The 15,825-nt window shown below is 41.5% G+C and overlaps 1 protein-coding gene across 2 annotated transcripts in view; it reads left to right on the plus strand.

Annotated features, from left to right (window-relative positions):
- Positions 1-15,825, plus strand: part of LOC111260216 (spondin-1) — an 80,567-nt gene that overhangs the window by 56,006 nt on the left and 8,736 nt on the right. For both annotated transcript variants that reach the window (XM_086968211.1, XM_022832803.2), the window contains exons 3-13: positions 2,796-2,932; positions 4,444-4,501; positions 4,678-4,819; positions 5,345-5,496; positions 5,781-6,038; positions 6,649-6,801; positions 12,006-12,084; positions 12,413-12,656; positions 13,853-13,916; positions 14,420-14,536; positions 15,194-15,358. In XM_086968211.1, coding sequence (XP_086824337.1) covers positions 2,796-2,932; positions 4,444-4,501; positions 4,678-4,819; positions 5,345-5,496; positions 5,781-6,038; positions 6,649-6,801; positions 12,006-12,084; positions 12,413-12,656; positions 13,853-13,916; positions 14,420-14,536; positions 15,194-15,358 — 1,569 coding nt within the window. The remainder of the gene's footprint in view (positions 1-2,795; positions 2,933-4,443; positions 4,502-4,677; positions 4,820-5,344; positions 5,497-5,780; positions 6,039-6,648; positions 6,802-12,005; positions 12,085-12,412; positions 12,657-13,852; positions 13,917-14,419; positions 14,537-15,193; positions 15,359-15,825) is intronic.

Raw genomic sequence — 15,825 nt, forward strand, 5'->3', positions numbered from 1 at the left:
AATTATATAATTTCCGTAGTTTACAGTGTGCACCTGAAAATCGTTTAAAAGGGCCGTAAAATGGGTTTAACCTATTTCAACTAGAACAACACGATCTATCATGTGTCAACTTCAAAAGCCAGAGGGGAAGTGGGCATTTGGGCAACAAGGGACTCAACGAACGCCTAGTTTTCGAATTTATGGTTTCAGCATACGGCCGATGTATGGTACATACAGGATTACGATGGTTAGATTCATCTGTAAAAATGTGTTCTGTTTTCAGAACAGTAAACGGGTCACTATTCTTATGCTCAGTTTCTAAGCAGACGTCCCGGATTACTCTACTAGTAGTAGAGTAATAAAACTTTTATTAGACATATCAGGTAAAATTTGACGTCCTTTCCTTTCTCGTTTTATTTCACGCTAAGCAGCATTATCTGAGGCTTTTACTATTCTACCTATGAAACAGTATCGCGTTGCTTGATTATCTATAGGGCCGCTCCACTTTCTGAGTATTGTGTACCTATTTTTCGTTGTAGATATCCAATGAATACCATACACGCCTAGGTTGACTGTGGAGTGGTTAAATTGAAAACATATATGCCTATAAAAACTAGTTTAAATTTCTTACTAACGATTCAGACAGGGGAAAATGTTTCTGGTATATCTGTATCAGCGAGCACAAATATATGAGCTCCACAAGCAGTTTAACAGCGCTACGCCATCAAATCAGTTTCATCGAAGTTAGATTTAATTTCCCAGCCAGAACCTAGTAAGGCATCACATATTGATACATGTTGACAAATATTCTAGGCAATTTTGTATGCGATCTATTTGCTCGGATAGGGTATATTGACCTAAACCAAAATATGAGCTCCACATCATTGAAATGGACGAAGTTTAAACGTTAAAGGTTGTTACAGTAGATTTTTATGTAAAATCTCGAAGCTAGAGCGAGCTCAGCTTAACGCTCGTTACTTGCAGCAAATCCGGCAAGCATGAATGATTTCCACGTACTCAATTCGAAGCTACATACCTTTATGCCAGTTGAAACGTCAGTGTAGGGCCTATGAGTACCGGTTAAGATGTCGAGACCGAAGAAGTCTGAATGAGGCACTGGAGCGCCGATATTTACGTTGGCGCTAAAATTTGAAAATTATGAAAAGTAGTAACTAGGTAGATATCACACCGAGAGACGTACGTTTATACGAAAAATACTGAGTTTGAGGGCAGGACCATACAAAGAGAAGTCTGCCTTTTTCTTCAATATTATATAATACCAATCAATTGATCAAGAATAATGGTGGGTAACATTGATGCTAATAAGAATAGAGGAGAAACTCATCTATACCCATTTGGTTTTTCAGATCAGACATTAGGTTCTTTAAAGCTTTTCATTATACGGAAATATCTCCATAAAGACCTTTTCATCTACAAATCTGTTTATGAACTTCGGTGAACGAGAACCTTTTCCATGGAGGTAGATCGGCTTGGAATACCTGAATTACTCGAAAGCATCACTTTTTCGTCGGAATCAAGTAAATTTCTCCGAAATTTATTTATGACTTATTTTTTTCAGAAAAATGCTACTTTTTTATCTACAACTCAAGCTTAATATACTATTTCTCTAGCCCCCTTCACCAAATGAATACATATTATAACGATACATTATATCAGCAGCATATTAGCTTCCCGAAGATGCTTCTACGCCCCTGCTCAAATGGAAAGTTTGAACTTCCTATGATGACATGAATACCGATAGCCCACGCTCCTGTCACAAAACAAACCTGTTATAGTGAGCTATAGTATCGACCTTTGGTTCTAAAATATCCTGTAATATTTAAAACTACAGTTTTTCTTCTTCGAATCAGCCGATTCAGCTGAATGTCATATGTGTCTGTTTAGATTGAATAGATAGAGCCGATCAGTGTATACGGCAGATCTTCTCATCTAAGCATTAAAAATCGTATAAAAAATTGACCAATGTTTTCCTTTAACCTTTAAATCTGGCATATTTTTGCGAATATTAATGCGTCTCTTGGGGAAAGGGATCTTGAATAGTGTTTCCTGGAGTTCGTTGATAACCGCAACTTTTTTTGTTTGTTGCTTAACTATTTGTGATAGCCAAATAACGACAATCCACCAAATCAATAGAGAAACAATGTACTTTATTAAACCGAGCTCAAAATCGTAGATTACAGAGTATAAGAAAACACTACATCGTTGTAATTGAATCGATGCAAATTCTATCCTAAAACATTTTAGATTTAGTTGATACGAACATTTTCAAAAAAGCCTCTTAGATATATATGTTACCTAGCCCAAATGCGGTGTGTGGAAAAATCATTCTTTCAAAAGTATCCTAAAAACTAGTACGCCAATTCCTAAGTATGACAAACGCGACGTTTATGTATATATATATATATATACACTTGTGAAGTTACTGTTGTCTGCGCGTGGAGCCTGACTTAGGTAGTTGAGATACGCCTGGGCTCGATGCCTGATGTTTAAAGACGAGCCAAAACAGCTGATGATCGTAATGAAAGCCTACAACTAACGACGTGGCAACTCAAGCTTTGTGGACCGAAAGGATAACAACGCCCACCTATGATATATTCGGTTAGATGTCTTCTAGCAACAACTTATTTTGCCTCCACTATATCTATAAGAACAATGCAATATCACAAAGTTAGCTGAGATCGACCGCATCATCAATGAAAGCAGCATATTGTACCTAACATGTTTTGCTTGAACTGTATATATACAAAAATCTTACATTCCGGCTGACATTACATTTGTTCAGTTTTTCTTTGCAGCTGTTCGGCGATGCGTTATCGCGCTATTCGGATGAGTGCCCCCAGGCTGTAGAGCAGGCCTCGCCAGTGGCTAAGGCGGAGGTAACTGTTTTGTGGACGGCTCCTCCGGCCGCTGGCGCCGGGTGTGTCAGCTTCAAGTACGTCTTACAGAGGCAATAACTACGTAACTTAACCGATAAAAGCATGTGCTCCTACAGTCCACAAAAGGTGATATTAGCCAAATGAAAAAAGATCGAGGCTAACCTTCGGCGGGGGTTAAGGCAGGGGAGGATGGTGAGAAAGATCTTTTCTACCTATTTAAGGGTCATAAATGTTCGACACGCTGCTAATCCTGATAGTGATTATAACCCTGTGTCCTGATACTTACTGTATAGCTTTGCTACTGCTAACAATGATATCTTAGACGACACCATTGCGAAGACATCTTCGCAGTAGGAGAAACCTAAGAATAACGAAGACGGAAAGATAAAAATTTACTTATTGTATTGATTAATTGTAACCCTAATTTAGGTTTTTACTGAGGTTTGGCAAGAATAAACGCAAACTATTTACGGATTAAGTTTTAAGGGTATCTTAGTGAATTCTTGGCAACGAACACATATTCACTGACATATTCATTCCCTAAAATATTCCAACCATATATAGCTAGTACGGTTGAGCCTGCAAGTCACTCACTACGTTATAAGGGATTCCTGATTTTACTTATTTTCAACTTTTACTTGTGGTTCCATAAGGCCAATTCATCGTACCAAAATGCTTCTAGTAAGCTCCATGTTCGTTCATAATAGCCCTAGTGTCAAGTGCTTTCGACAAGCCGCTTCCGGTTTTGACCGCTTCTTTCGAACAGATCTGTTAATGTTTTATCAAAACATTATTGTGGTCAGGCGAGAGTAAGATCGGATTTCTCCGATTCGTTAGTCGGCTCGGTAAAATGGACCCTTGACTGAGCTATAGCAACTGGTTCCTTTTCGATTGTGTAAGAGGACCCCCCGGGCCCCATTTCCAGCTGGCGCTAATCGATTCCTGTCAATTGTGATTCGTTCCGAGTCCCTTTATGATCGACTTGGACTTACTACGCATTCTCACTTACCTGCCGCCAAACACCGCGCACTCTTAGAATATGCTCCGAAAATTCTAGCTGAACTCATAACATACATGCTTCATATTCTCCATTGCTAAGGGAGGAACAACTTACGTTGGAACGTTATGTTATCGATATAGGTTACAGAGGCAACAAGGGTCTATGAACGAGTCAAACGTTGTATTGAATATATTTGCTAGAATGTCTAATGCCGTTCCAGTCGTAAAACTGGCAACAGCTTGTTTTGTATCAAGTCTTTTTTTGTTAAACACGCATTGAAATTTGTTTCATTTCTTGAGGGATAAACGGCTTTGTTGGCGTACGTAACTGCGCGATGGCACTATATCCGATGTCAGAGTCACAAATATTTTGCTAGATTTCAGTTTACTACAGTTTTATTACGTGATGTCTCAGGGTTCAGTCTAAAGGCAGTCAACTTCAAAGCGTTCCAGACGTACCACAGAACACTCGCTTAGATCTGCGCAGAAGTCAAACATTAATTTTTCAATATTAATATAACCACACAATACGCCCGTAGTGAAATCGGTTCATGAAATTTCTTTACAGGGCTGCCGTCGTCGAGTATGCAGAACGCTGGTTTATGGACGATGGTAACTTGACAAAGGTAAATGGCCTAAAAAGCTACTTAAGGGAACAGCCGATGCACAATCGATTCCACCGAATAATAAAAGACTGGCTTTGTCCTAAATCCATCCTATACATACTAAGTGCCTTCATCGCTCTTGCTGGTGCCATAATTTGACAATATAAATAGACGTACATATGTCTGTTTCGTATTAGGAGTTATGCCCAGAAGAGCAGGATAATGCCGATGAGCAGCCTCCTGTGCTTGAAGAATGCTGCGCCTGCGATGAAGCGAAGTACGAAATGACCTTTGAGGGCCTTTGGTCTAGATATACGCACCCGAAAGGCTACCCTGATAGTAAGTAACCTCCATAGAGTTTGTGCCCAGCGGATATCTTGAAACAAGTGATTTTTATAAGTATTTTTTTTATATCGATACGTTTAGTTTTCTAATTAACAATCGGTAATGTTGATATTAATTCTTTTGAAGGAGTTCTCCATCTTATAACGGACGGCGAGCATTTCAAATGGTTATCAGTTGATTCGGCTGTATACAGCGGTAAACAGATGCACACAACGGACAATTCAAATCGATTATATAAATGCTCCTGCTCTGCTACTACAAAGTACAATACCATTAGGAATATATACTAGATATACTAGCTATAATAATATGAGTATAGTTGTTTTTGTAAGTACAAGAGCGTAAAAATTGCGCTTAAATCGCCATTTCCTACACATGAATCATATCCAATTATATTTAGAGGCACTCTGGGTTTCTTCTTAGCAGACCATTGAGCGGGAAACTTATAAACGAAATCAATTCAGCCCGAATGATCATTATCAGCGTGTTTTTCTGTATGTACTCTTACCATTACTGCAGATGAGTGGCTGACGCACTTTTCGGACATAATTGGTGCATCCCACGCGGCCGACTTCAAGATGTGGGAGTATGATGGCTTTGCCTCAGAAGGTGTTCGCAGTGTAGCTGAACACGGAGCCACAAAGAAACTCGAAGCTGAGCTCAAAGCCCAGGTAACCCAAATATGTATTAGCGCACATGTTAAAACCCTTTATACCCATTGCAGGTAAGTGGGCATCGACAACCGCTGAAGCCATACTAGACAGTGTTATTTGTAGGATACGATTACTTTTGTCCGCATATGCGCTCAAATCTGTTTGTTAAGTCGCTCCTCTCTAGTATATGTACATATAAATATTATCAACATTGCCCATTATTTAAAGCTACGTCTTATGAGAAGGGCTCAATCTGCTTAAAATATATAAAAACAAATTACCTATTTTTTGTCATTTTATAGTCAGGAAAAATTCGTACTATTATTAAAGCTCGCGGATTGTGGTATCCGAACGTAAACGGCAAGACGTTCGCTGTATTTCGTGTAGATCGCAAACACCACGTGATGTCCGCTTTGTCGATGCTTGGACCCTCCCCAGATTGGCTGGTCGGAGTGAGTTCACTCGAGTTATGTCTGAAGAATTGCTCTTGGTTAGCCTCGAAGACAATAAATCTCTATCCGTGGGACGCCGGTACTAGTGATGGTCTTTCATATGTAGTCGTAAGTATGAAATAACCTCACACAAAAAGGACGTCAGTTGTTTAACCGCATGCGCAAACAAACTTCCTTTTCGTGGCAAAATGATCTGTATACATACGTGTGTATGTGCGCACTTTTTTGTACACTATAAAAGTACTGGGAAGTGTGTATTGGATTGTAATGAAAGAAAAAAGAATAACTGGGGCACCGCACTGGTAGCTGTTAACGACAATCACTTTTGTAGGTAAAACGGAGTTCGATTAATCGTGGACATTTTTGAGATATAACTAACATTGTGTATAGTCATTATTATCGTAATTCACTGCGAAAGGTGATAATACGAACCTGACTAGCCCCTGTCTTCCTTCACGAAAAAATTTCCTCATCACGACGAGTACTCACTTTAATGTCTACAAACTGAACGATTGGAAGGGGCTTCCAATGTTGGTAGTCCTATAGGCTCTCCCAGAACTTCGGCAGTAGTTAAGCAAATCAAAGAAGACTACTGTGATTGTTTTATTGCAACAAAAGAATAACTACTGGTCAACTTTGCATCATTAGAACCAAATAAAACGATATCTGAAAATCTAATGTGATAAATTTAACAAAATGTCATTTATCATGAAACCAGGCACAACGCGAAGCATCAAGCCCTCAGCAGCGAATTCATAAAATCACGTCGTCCTTCCCAGCGGATCCAGATTCTCCTTTCTTTGATCCCACTGGAACGCCTATGAAGCCAGTCGCAAAACTTACCATTACAAGGCAACGACTCTATGAGAAGGTTTGTAACGTGCCTATAGAAATTATTGGAATGTACAATCCAAATTAATGCAGGTCCTTATTTAAGGGGGAGTCGCTAGCGCTATTTGATCATTGGGCCTAAACAGACAGGCTGGCTTCCTGCGCAAAAGTATGACCCCTCCTCCCCCCCTCCCGTGCGTCCTGTGAACTTCACAAAGTAGTAGACACTATGTTTCTTAGTTTTAACTTTGCGAGCTGTTCCCTTTGCTTCAAAATCTCTTATACCGGACTCTCGCACATCACTCAACACTCTCGCGACCGAATGATCAAGTGTGTAAACCCCGTTATGTCGTTTCCTGAAGAAAATCGCATTTCTTCTGTTATGTGTCGTACTCCAGTGTTGCTAGTCGCCGTACAAATCGCCAGCGTGTGGTTTATATCTTCCAGGCCCGTAGTGAAAAGAATATATACCTAATAAGGCTTTACCAATTTTGTAAAGATTATCTTGAAACGGCCCGTGACTCGTAAGTATCTGTAAGGGGTAATAACGGAGCTCCCCACCCGGGGTGCACTTCAGGGCTGTATGTTTGGGATGATGTTTCCTACTGCCGCTCCTGAAACCAAATTAGAGTTTTGCCTTCCGCCAGATCGAATATATCTATTATATACCGCATCGCGCCGCATGTGCCTTTCTTTGTCTTCCAGATCCTAAAAAATTATGCCTGCCTCAAGACCAAGGCCACGTTTGATCTAACCGCACGGTAGGCTCGAAGTACCCTAAGCGCAAGGATTTGCTGTGCACTTCTGAGTAGCTTCTTGACTACGACCCCCATAAATTTGGGTAATGTTCAGACAGATGCTCTGAAGAGCACAGTTGATTCTGCTGGTGCTCTGAGAAACCTCGTCTTTTTTTCCCGTGGGCCACAAATGTTTTGGTGGGGATTCTAGTTGCTTTTGTGACGGCTTGCTTGATGTGATGCACCCCCTCATTGTATGACCGAGTTGGATGCTTAAATATCTCAGCGTTTTTACCTGGAGTATTCTTTCCTCGTTAGCACAGCCTCTGAATTTGCAGAGGTTAAAGACAGCCTACGCTGTTTCATTCATATCAAAGTCTATTTAGCAGTCTGGTTTACCCTTCTTTGAAGTCCTTCTGCCGTTCGGTCTTGAACTATGACTGCGAAGTCATCTGCACAAGGAATGGTTCCCACTTCTAAAGAAAGATTGCTAAATTTTAATACCCCACAATATGTCAGGATCAACAAGAAAGAGTCCAGGGTGGATTTTTGTGGAATCCGCACTGCCATAGAAAAGAACGTCCCATAGGTGGTCTGACACCAGGAAGATTAAATACAGGAAGATTTTTGCTCCTCTCAAACATGAGAGCACTGTCCACCACGGCAGGCTATTAAAAGCATTTTCTATATTTAAGAAGATTGTAGAAGAAAGTTACTTACCTCTATCGAGCTTCCTCTCATGTTTTCAGCCATTCTAAGGATCTTATTGATTGCTCTTAGAATTGGTCTGTGTTTTCGAAAGCCATACTGACCTTCGGACAGAAGACCCTTTTCTTCGGCAAAGTTTCTAGGCTTACGCTCCATTAGGGCCTCTGTGCCTTTTGCAAGCATCTCTAGCAGCCATTTAGATCTGTAGAAACTCTCACTTTTTAAGTATAAGTACGATTTCACCTTTTTTCCACTCTTGTAGGAGACAGTTGAGCTGAGTATCCGCATGGCAACTATAGCGACCATAATAGAGAAGTCCTTAAAAAAGTCCTTGTAAGTACGGGACCTTGTCCGGTTCTGTACTTTATCTATTTTAGTACGTTCTCTTGTCTTCAGTGTTTTTCCCTCGTAACAGGAAAGGTTTCTTTCTCAGGGACTGAGTTGGTAAATTTAGGTCGGTCAGAGGATTGATGAGGTGGGAAGAAGTATCTCAATACTTCCATTTTTTTCTTCTTCAGGCAGCATATACTTTTTCGTTCTGTCCGTTTCGAGCTTATAAGAGAGATTCTACAAGTTTTCCTGTATTTATTACAGATTTTTTCAGCAGCTGCTCTTAATATCCTCTTATCTATTATTATTTTATTAGACATTTATTTTCTGTGCGCTTTTCTTTACGTATAGCCTTCAGTAGCCTCTTGCAACACATCAAGATCGCCGCCGGCATTGGTTTGTCCAATTTTTTTTTCTAACTCGATTACAATTCTGAACTGTTTTTTTTACTTCATCAGTAATTTGGGTTCAATTTTTGACTTATTGTGCGGGACCCTTTTACTACGTAGATTTCTACTAACAGTCGTTGTAGATTTTCGCTACTCTGGGGGTCTCCATATCTCTGCACCTAGCGTTTTATGGCTTACTCCCTTTGTTTGCTTAAAATGCACAGAGCACTTTATAGCATTATGATCACTTAGTATTCTTTTTTGCCAAGTAATCCCTAGCCATCAAGTCGAGCCGCCTGATCCACTTTGCATATCGTGAAGTCTACGAAGTAGAAGCCGCGTGACCTTGAGAAGTCGGCGAGCCGCCCGCACTTAGCGTTGCCAGGTTATGTGTAACCATCCGCTCGCAGCTGCCGACTCCCTCAATCTGTCCTTCAAGCTATACAGCTCTGACGCCATGCTAACGTTTTAAGCAATGACCACTAAAACGTCTTTTACTTTGATTATCAATTCCGTTATGCTCTTTGGAATCCTGTTCAAGTCTTCTATAGTTCCATTAGAACTTGAGTAGCAGGAGCAGATGTCAGCGGTCTGCACTTAGGAAGACCGCTCTCCGCCTCGCTACTCATTACAATCCCTTCTCTTCTTCATTATAATCTCTTCTTGACATGAAGACTTCATGTCATTAGTCGATTGTTCTGTAGACCAGTGTTGGGCTCGGTAATAATTAGTATATCAGCCCCTTCTCCCAAGCGAGCTCCTTGAGCGGATAGTGAGAGGTGTCGCTCCCGCTACAGTTATCATGGAAGACTCTGGCCACTGCTCACTTACACGAAGACTCTTCATCTCACATTGTTCCTGCTAGGGGAAAACGCTATTCTGTCACTTTCGTTCTTGGTGTTCACTGTTATCTCGAAGTTATCACCCTCAGCAGCCTGCCTTGACAGAACAGGCATTGCAGGCGATTCATCTGTGCTATTCGTTGGGGTCAGAGTTGTAGTAGCAAGTGCTTTACCCATGCCATTTACTCGCATTCATCTGCGAGTTTTCTTCGCGACACTTTCTCTATATTCGAGCAATTTGTCGAACTTGCAGGATAGTCTGCGCCGCAACAATTAGTTGTGGCAAGAGGGTTCATCCCTGCAACTTTTAGAACATGCCCCAATAACCCACTCCGGTGGCATCTATTCTTCGTGACAGCCTGGTCAGGGCACTCAAAAACTTTGTGCTCTACCGTGACCTGTTCGGTAAGCGACACATCCTATACACGATTTGCCGTAGGCTAGAACTCTGTATACCGTTGAAATGTTTGTAGAATGGACCAAGTAGTGCCATTCATTGGCCCATTTGCAACGAATGGCCTCGATGACCCTAGAGTTTGCTTCCGCAGGAATCTTTTCTGTAAGATTTCTGATTGGAAGGCGCTTGTGGAAGGTAATGCTTACTGATACCGATACATCCCATTCCTCAGAAACTCGTGAGATGCTCCCGTGCATGCTTTTCTTACATTGATACTAACGTCACTGTTCCGTGGAACCTTAGTCGCCGTGATCTTAATCTGATGTTGCAGAGAATCCACATTCCGCTAAACCTTGTTCAAGATATTTGCAAAAGATGTTTTATTACTGACTTGAAGGTTTCGCTGAGAAGGCTTTCAACCTCGTTTAGTGAGGCCTTTTTGTTCCGACCATCTTATGGCTTTAAGCTCTTTTAGGCCACTTTCGATCTAGTAAAACCTAGGCTTTTCCTTCCTTCTCGCTTATCTCATCCCAAATATGTTATGAGGCCCACGATGGCGTCAAGCAAAGTTCGAACAACCAGATTCACTTTTCCTTCGAGCATATAGATCGCTTTGCAAGTTTTTTAACGTCTTTTTAGCGGCTAGTTTGCAGTCCCTGCTTACCTCCCTAATTGCTAGACGCCTTCTTTTTACCCATGGAATTTCGGTCCACGTCTTAGGAATCACACGGCCCAGTTAACTCTCCGCCTCCCATTACCCCCTCCCCTACAAAAACCTCTATATACGACCCATGTGCAACAGTATTTGGATCTCTGACTTGTACTTCCCCTCCACCAAGAGGTTGCAAGACCAGCAAACTTGCTTCCTATGTCTTAATTTGTCCAACACATAGCGTTATATGCAGTAGGGCAGTTTAAACTGTAATGTTAGCGCAAAGTTTTCGAATATTCGCTATTAATAAATAGATTTTGCTCTGACCTGGCCTGCCACGAATTTAGTCTGGCAAGCCGCACGTACAATTTGAAATAAGGACCGTTTGCTAACAGATTTAATATTGTTAACGACGGAAAAAACTATCCATGCATGATGCCTTTAATTGCTGCAGTTTCATTGTGCAATGCTGGCAGAAGCAGGATAGGAATCCGTAGACAATTTTCAAGGTCAATAGGTCCATTAGATCGTAGGTCAATTACGACCGCTTTTCGCGAAATTGAAACCGATTGTATCTGCCAATAGTTTTCTGTTTTTTTTTTTGAGTTTGCTTTATATAATAATTTATATATTCTTGGAGTTTGCTTCTTGTATATGTTTGAGTATGCATAACATTAGGTTCTCGCAAAGTTTCTTATTGATATCTATTTACAAAAGTTCACAAATAGTTGTGGTTATTTTCATATAAAGCTGATATTTTTAGTTTATGATTATTCTTGCAGCATTATATATACAAGCATTTGTGTATTTCTGTAGGGTGCGGTGCTAGTTCTCTCTCGCGTAGATTTACTCCCTCCTATAGAAGGCATCTGCATAGTTCCTGAAGGCTTTAGCTAGAATCCGTAAAGTGAGCCTGATGTGGAGTCCTTGCCGCTACTATGCCCTATAGAGAATAAACAGAGTAAACGATAGAACGCTATTCTCAGCTCGGCCGAGATTTTTTGAAAAGTGCGTAACTCTGCTTTAAATTAGTGTGCGTCTATGTTAGAACATAAAGACGAGCATGAGGACCACTGCTATAGGAAAAAATGTTATTCAGCTTAATTGCATTACATGTGAGATTTTTCTCTTAGTTTGTGTGCCATCTAGGATAGTAACTATTAATTGTAAACGTTCCCTATCATCCTAGGTTTCGTGCGATAACGAGGACAACGAACCGAGCAATGGAGAGTCACGTCATCACGTTATCAGCATCAGTGAGGACTCAGGTCAGATTCTAATCTGTAATGTTTGTTGGAGAGGGATACTTCTGTCGGGTTAGTCTATTAATCTAGCCGTCATTATCCAACTTAGATTTGCCAAAACCAGTGACTGATCAAATGGTGGACATTGTAGCTTAGGCCCAATTTACAGCGGGGTTAGTAACCCAATTATCGTCCTAAGCACCACTCGACTCGCCAGTTTCCAACAGCGGTGCTTGTCTATAGTATACTTCAAACTAGTAACCAGTACTCCTATATAGTTCGAGCAGTTTCTATAAAGCAGATCATTGCAGTGCAAACCATCGCCTGTGCGTTCGGCTGCAATATGTTGCAGGTTTCGAAGGATCGAATAGCAGTATGGGTGCCGGCAGCTCCGCGTCAGGAAGCTCCTCGCTAGATGCATGCGCGGTCGGTCCTTGGGGCGTATTTGGTCCCTGTTCGGCGTCTTGCGGCATCAGCAACAGCGGGAGCGGCGTACGAGTTCGTACGCGCGCCTACCTGCGGGGTGAAGCGGCTGTGGCAGCTTACTGCCGAGTCCAACTAATCGAAAGTGCACCGTGCGAGGTAGAATGTACCAAGTAAGTGCCACATAACAACCATTCGTAGTCCACTTCACGCATTCAGCTCGAGTGACATGATCAAGCTGAGCTCAATCAGCAGCCATCTTGGCCAAATTAGGTTAAATCCAATATGTATTCTCTGAAATTGGGTAGGAGGATCGCGTCTCCATCTCATCTGCTTGTCAATTACCACATGCTAGTAATATGGGTCATATTAGCATTGAATGCTTGCCATTACGCTTTCACGGAACGTACGCACAAAAACTTCAGTGCAAAGCTATATGCGGGAAAAGAGCCGTTAAGTATACTTGAAGAGATGTCTTGGTGCAGACATGCGTGCAATATAAACAGGCCAATACTAAACGACAATCTCAATGAAAATGGAAACGGCTACAACAACAACAACAACTTCAAAAATAGCTAACAAGGCGCTGCGCTTGCAAAGTCCGCATGATGTGAACCAAAACACTATAAAGAGAAGGCTAAAAGGCAGAGACTGTCTGCCCTTGCAATTCACGATGCCTGACCAATCGTTGTTATGCGGTGTATCTACATGCATGAGCCTACACCTCAATTTGGGTCAAAAGCTTAAGAACGATACAAGCGACGATGGGAAACTGCAAGAAGTGCTGCAGGTGTAAGTACGACAGAACGATAAATTTTTACGAAATTGATGATGAAACAAATGATGATGACGACGACGACGATGCTGATAGGTAGTGAGCGTGATGCTGCGTCAAGCTGACGAGGCCAGATGACGCCGGTCCCATACATTCACGGCGAACGCGCGCGGACCCCTCGGTCATCGAAGGTGCCACGACGCTAACCGTCACCTAACTCCTTGTCGTCTTGCTGTAACGAATTTACGTAAAAATTTGCATTTATAACAAAAATAGCGCTGCGTGGTGATTGAATAAAAAAAGGGCTACTTATTCTCCTCTGTACATGTCATTTATGGAAGGACGAAAACACAAGCACAGGCGATTGTGGCGGCATCAATCGTTGCGTCGACTAACAATGAACAGAAGCGTAGTAGTATAGGACACTCGGTCGTCTTAGTTTGGCATAGGTCATCTAAATCTGAAACACTAATCGACTGCAGCAATATCTGTGTGTATCTTTGAAATGATAAGATGATAGAAAGGACAGAAATTTCAAATCGTACATAGGCCATATAACTGAACAACTAGTAACAGCTGCCTTTATCATTACAGTGGAATATCATGCGAAGCGACACCGTGGACGGAGTGGGCTGAATGCAGCGCCACATGCGGAAAGGTGTGAATACTGCAGGGTGCGCTACAGATCGCACAGTTGGGAGTTTCCATCGGCTTGAGCTGGAATTGTGAATAGTAACATTGTAATAGTGTATAACAAAGACTGAGCCTTTTTCCTGTAGGCAAGCAATCGGGTCACACAACGGGATATTATCTGGTAGGATTGGGGTGCTAATTGAGATGGCTACATTAATGACGAACTTCGCTTCCAAAAGATCTTCAATTTTCCAACTATTAGTAAAGCTTACTGAAAATGTTTTCCTTCAGAGTAGCGTCAAGTACAAGGGCACTAATCTTTCTAATGCCCTAACATGATCAGTCACTGTTGTAGGCCGCGGATGCTTTCGGCCTTGTCATGGTAAACCGTCATAAAAATTTGCATTCGTACTTTTTTTGATACCGTAGCTTTTGCACGCTTTCGATAATGCATAGTGAGGCTGATGTTTTTCCAATGGGTCTGTTTATAATTTGTATGCTTATCATGTTCACGTTTCATAATCACAGGGTGTCCGCTTACGTCGAAGGAAATACAAACATCACATGGCTCGTCGCGTCTGCTCCGTCGATCTTATGGAGAAGGAGCAATGTGAAGCGGCCATTGCATACTGCGTACCGGAGAATGTAAATAGACATGGTTGATTTTTTCCTGTTCGTGTTATTTACCAGCATTTACCGTATGAAACTATCCAAAAACTGCTACATATGCACACAACATGGACGCGCTCCTGTTTGCTAAATTTGATAAAACTCCGCCTTTCTAGACATAATTCGAAATCACGTAAAAAGCGGTAGATTACGAGCGATAAGCAATAGAATAATAATATCTTCACCTAATGTCTTAGAACAAATATTTTGTGCCATTTAAAAGTATCTCTGATAACTTTAATAAGAGGCGCCTTATGTAGTTCTACCGGTGCTCACCTAATCAACGAGCTGAGCCCCGTAGCGGCTCATACCTTGCACAACCCTTGTCCCGTGAAGAACTCATCAAATCCCGCGGACGACAAAACCTGCTATCGCAGTTGACTTATGAGCTTCGTCACATTGTTTTGGTCGAAATCGCTGTTCATCTGTTACACGTAACAAACTACCGAACCACGCACATACTCTGCCTAATCCTGTTTGTCTTGTTTATTTTTTTAAGACGGTCCTCTTAACTTAGCCCACCCATATTATTGAATAATATAGTAATATGTCACAAAGCTTGCAAAGGTCGTTCTTTATTAAACCTTAAACGAATCAATTAATATGAGCTATTTTTTCATTCACATTTACCAGATTTCTCCAGCGTGCGCGGTCAGTCCATGGTCCGAGTGGTCTTCGTGTTCAGCGTCGTGCGGGACCGGGTTCCGCGTCCGGACACGAGGCTATATTAATAGACGGCAAGCTGTCATAGCTCGCTGCGGCATAGAGCAACTTCAACGAGCCGTGTGTCGATCAAAGGTAATGATATCCAAAAGTGACTTATAGCATTGGACTGAGTTATCTAGACGCACGGTTTGAATTGAATAATGAAGGGGATCATAAAGCAACTTTCATATCAGGCGTCCAGCCTGATCAGACGCTATTGGACAAGCTTACGTAGAAGAAAAACGCTGGTAGAAATTTAGGCGCTGGTTGCTTTAGGTAGGCAGAAACAGCCCTGTTTAATTTAATTCGGCCGGTCTGAACAGCGCACTACTAATAGATACAAAACAATAGCTTATAGCCTACAATGATGAATATGGCCAATTTTTATTATCTAATTAACGATTCAGTAATCATTTTTGGGCTCCTAAGTGTGTCGGATACGGCTTGTATATGCACTGAATATCCTCTAAAGACCTTAATACCTTCTTCACTCCCTGGTTATTTCGCTGTTGAACAACCCTGTTGACGAAAAAAAGTGTTCTGAGGAGTTGTTTGTGATT

Source organism: Varroa jacobsoni, unplaced genomic scaffold (genome assembly GCF_002532875.2).
Source record: "Varroa jacobsoni isolate VJ856 unplaced genomic scaffold, vjacob_1.0 scaffold_412, whole genome shotgun sequence".
Taxonomy (NCBI): Eukaryota; Metazoa; Arthropoda; class Arachnida; order Mesostigmata; family Varroidae; genus Varroa; species Varroa jacobsoni.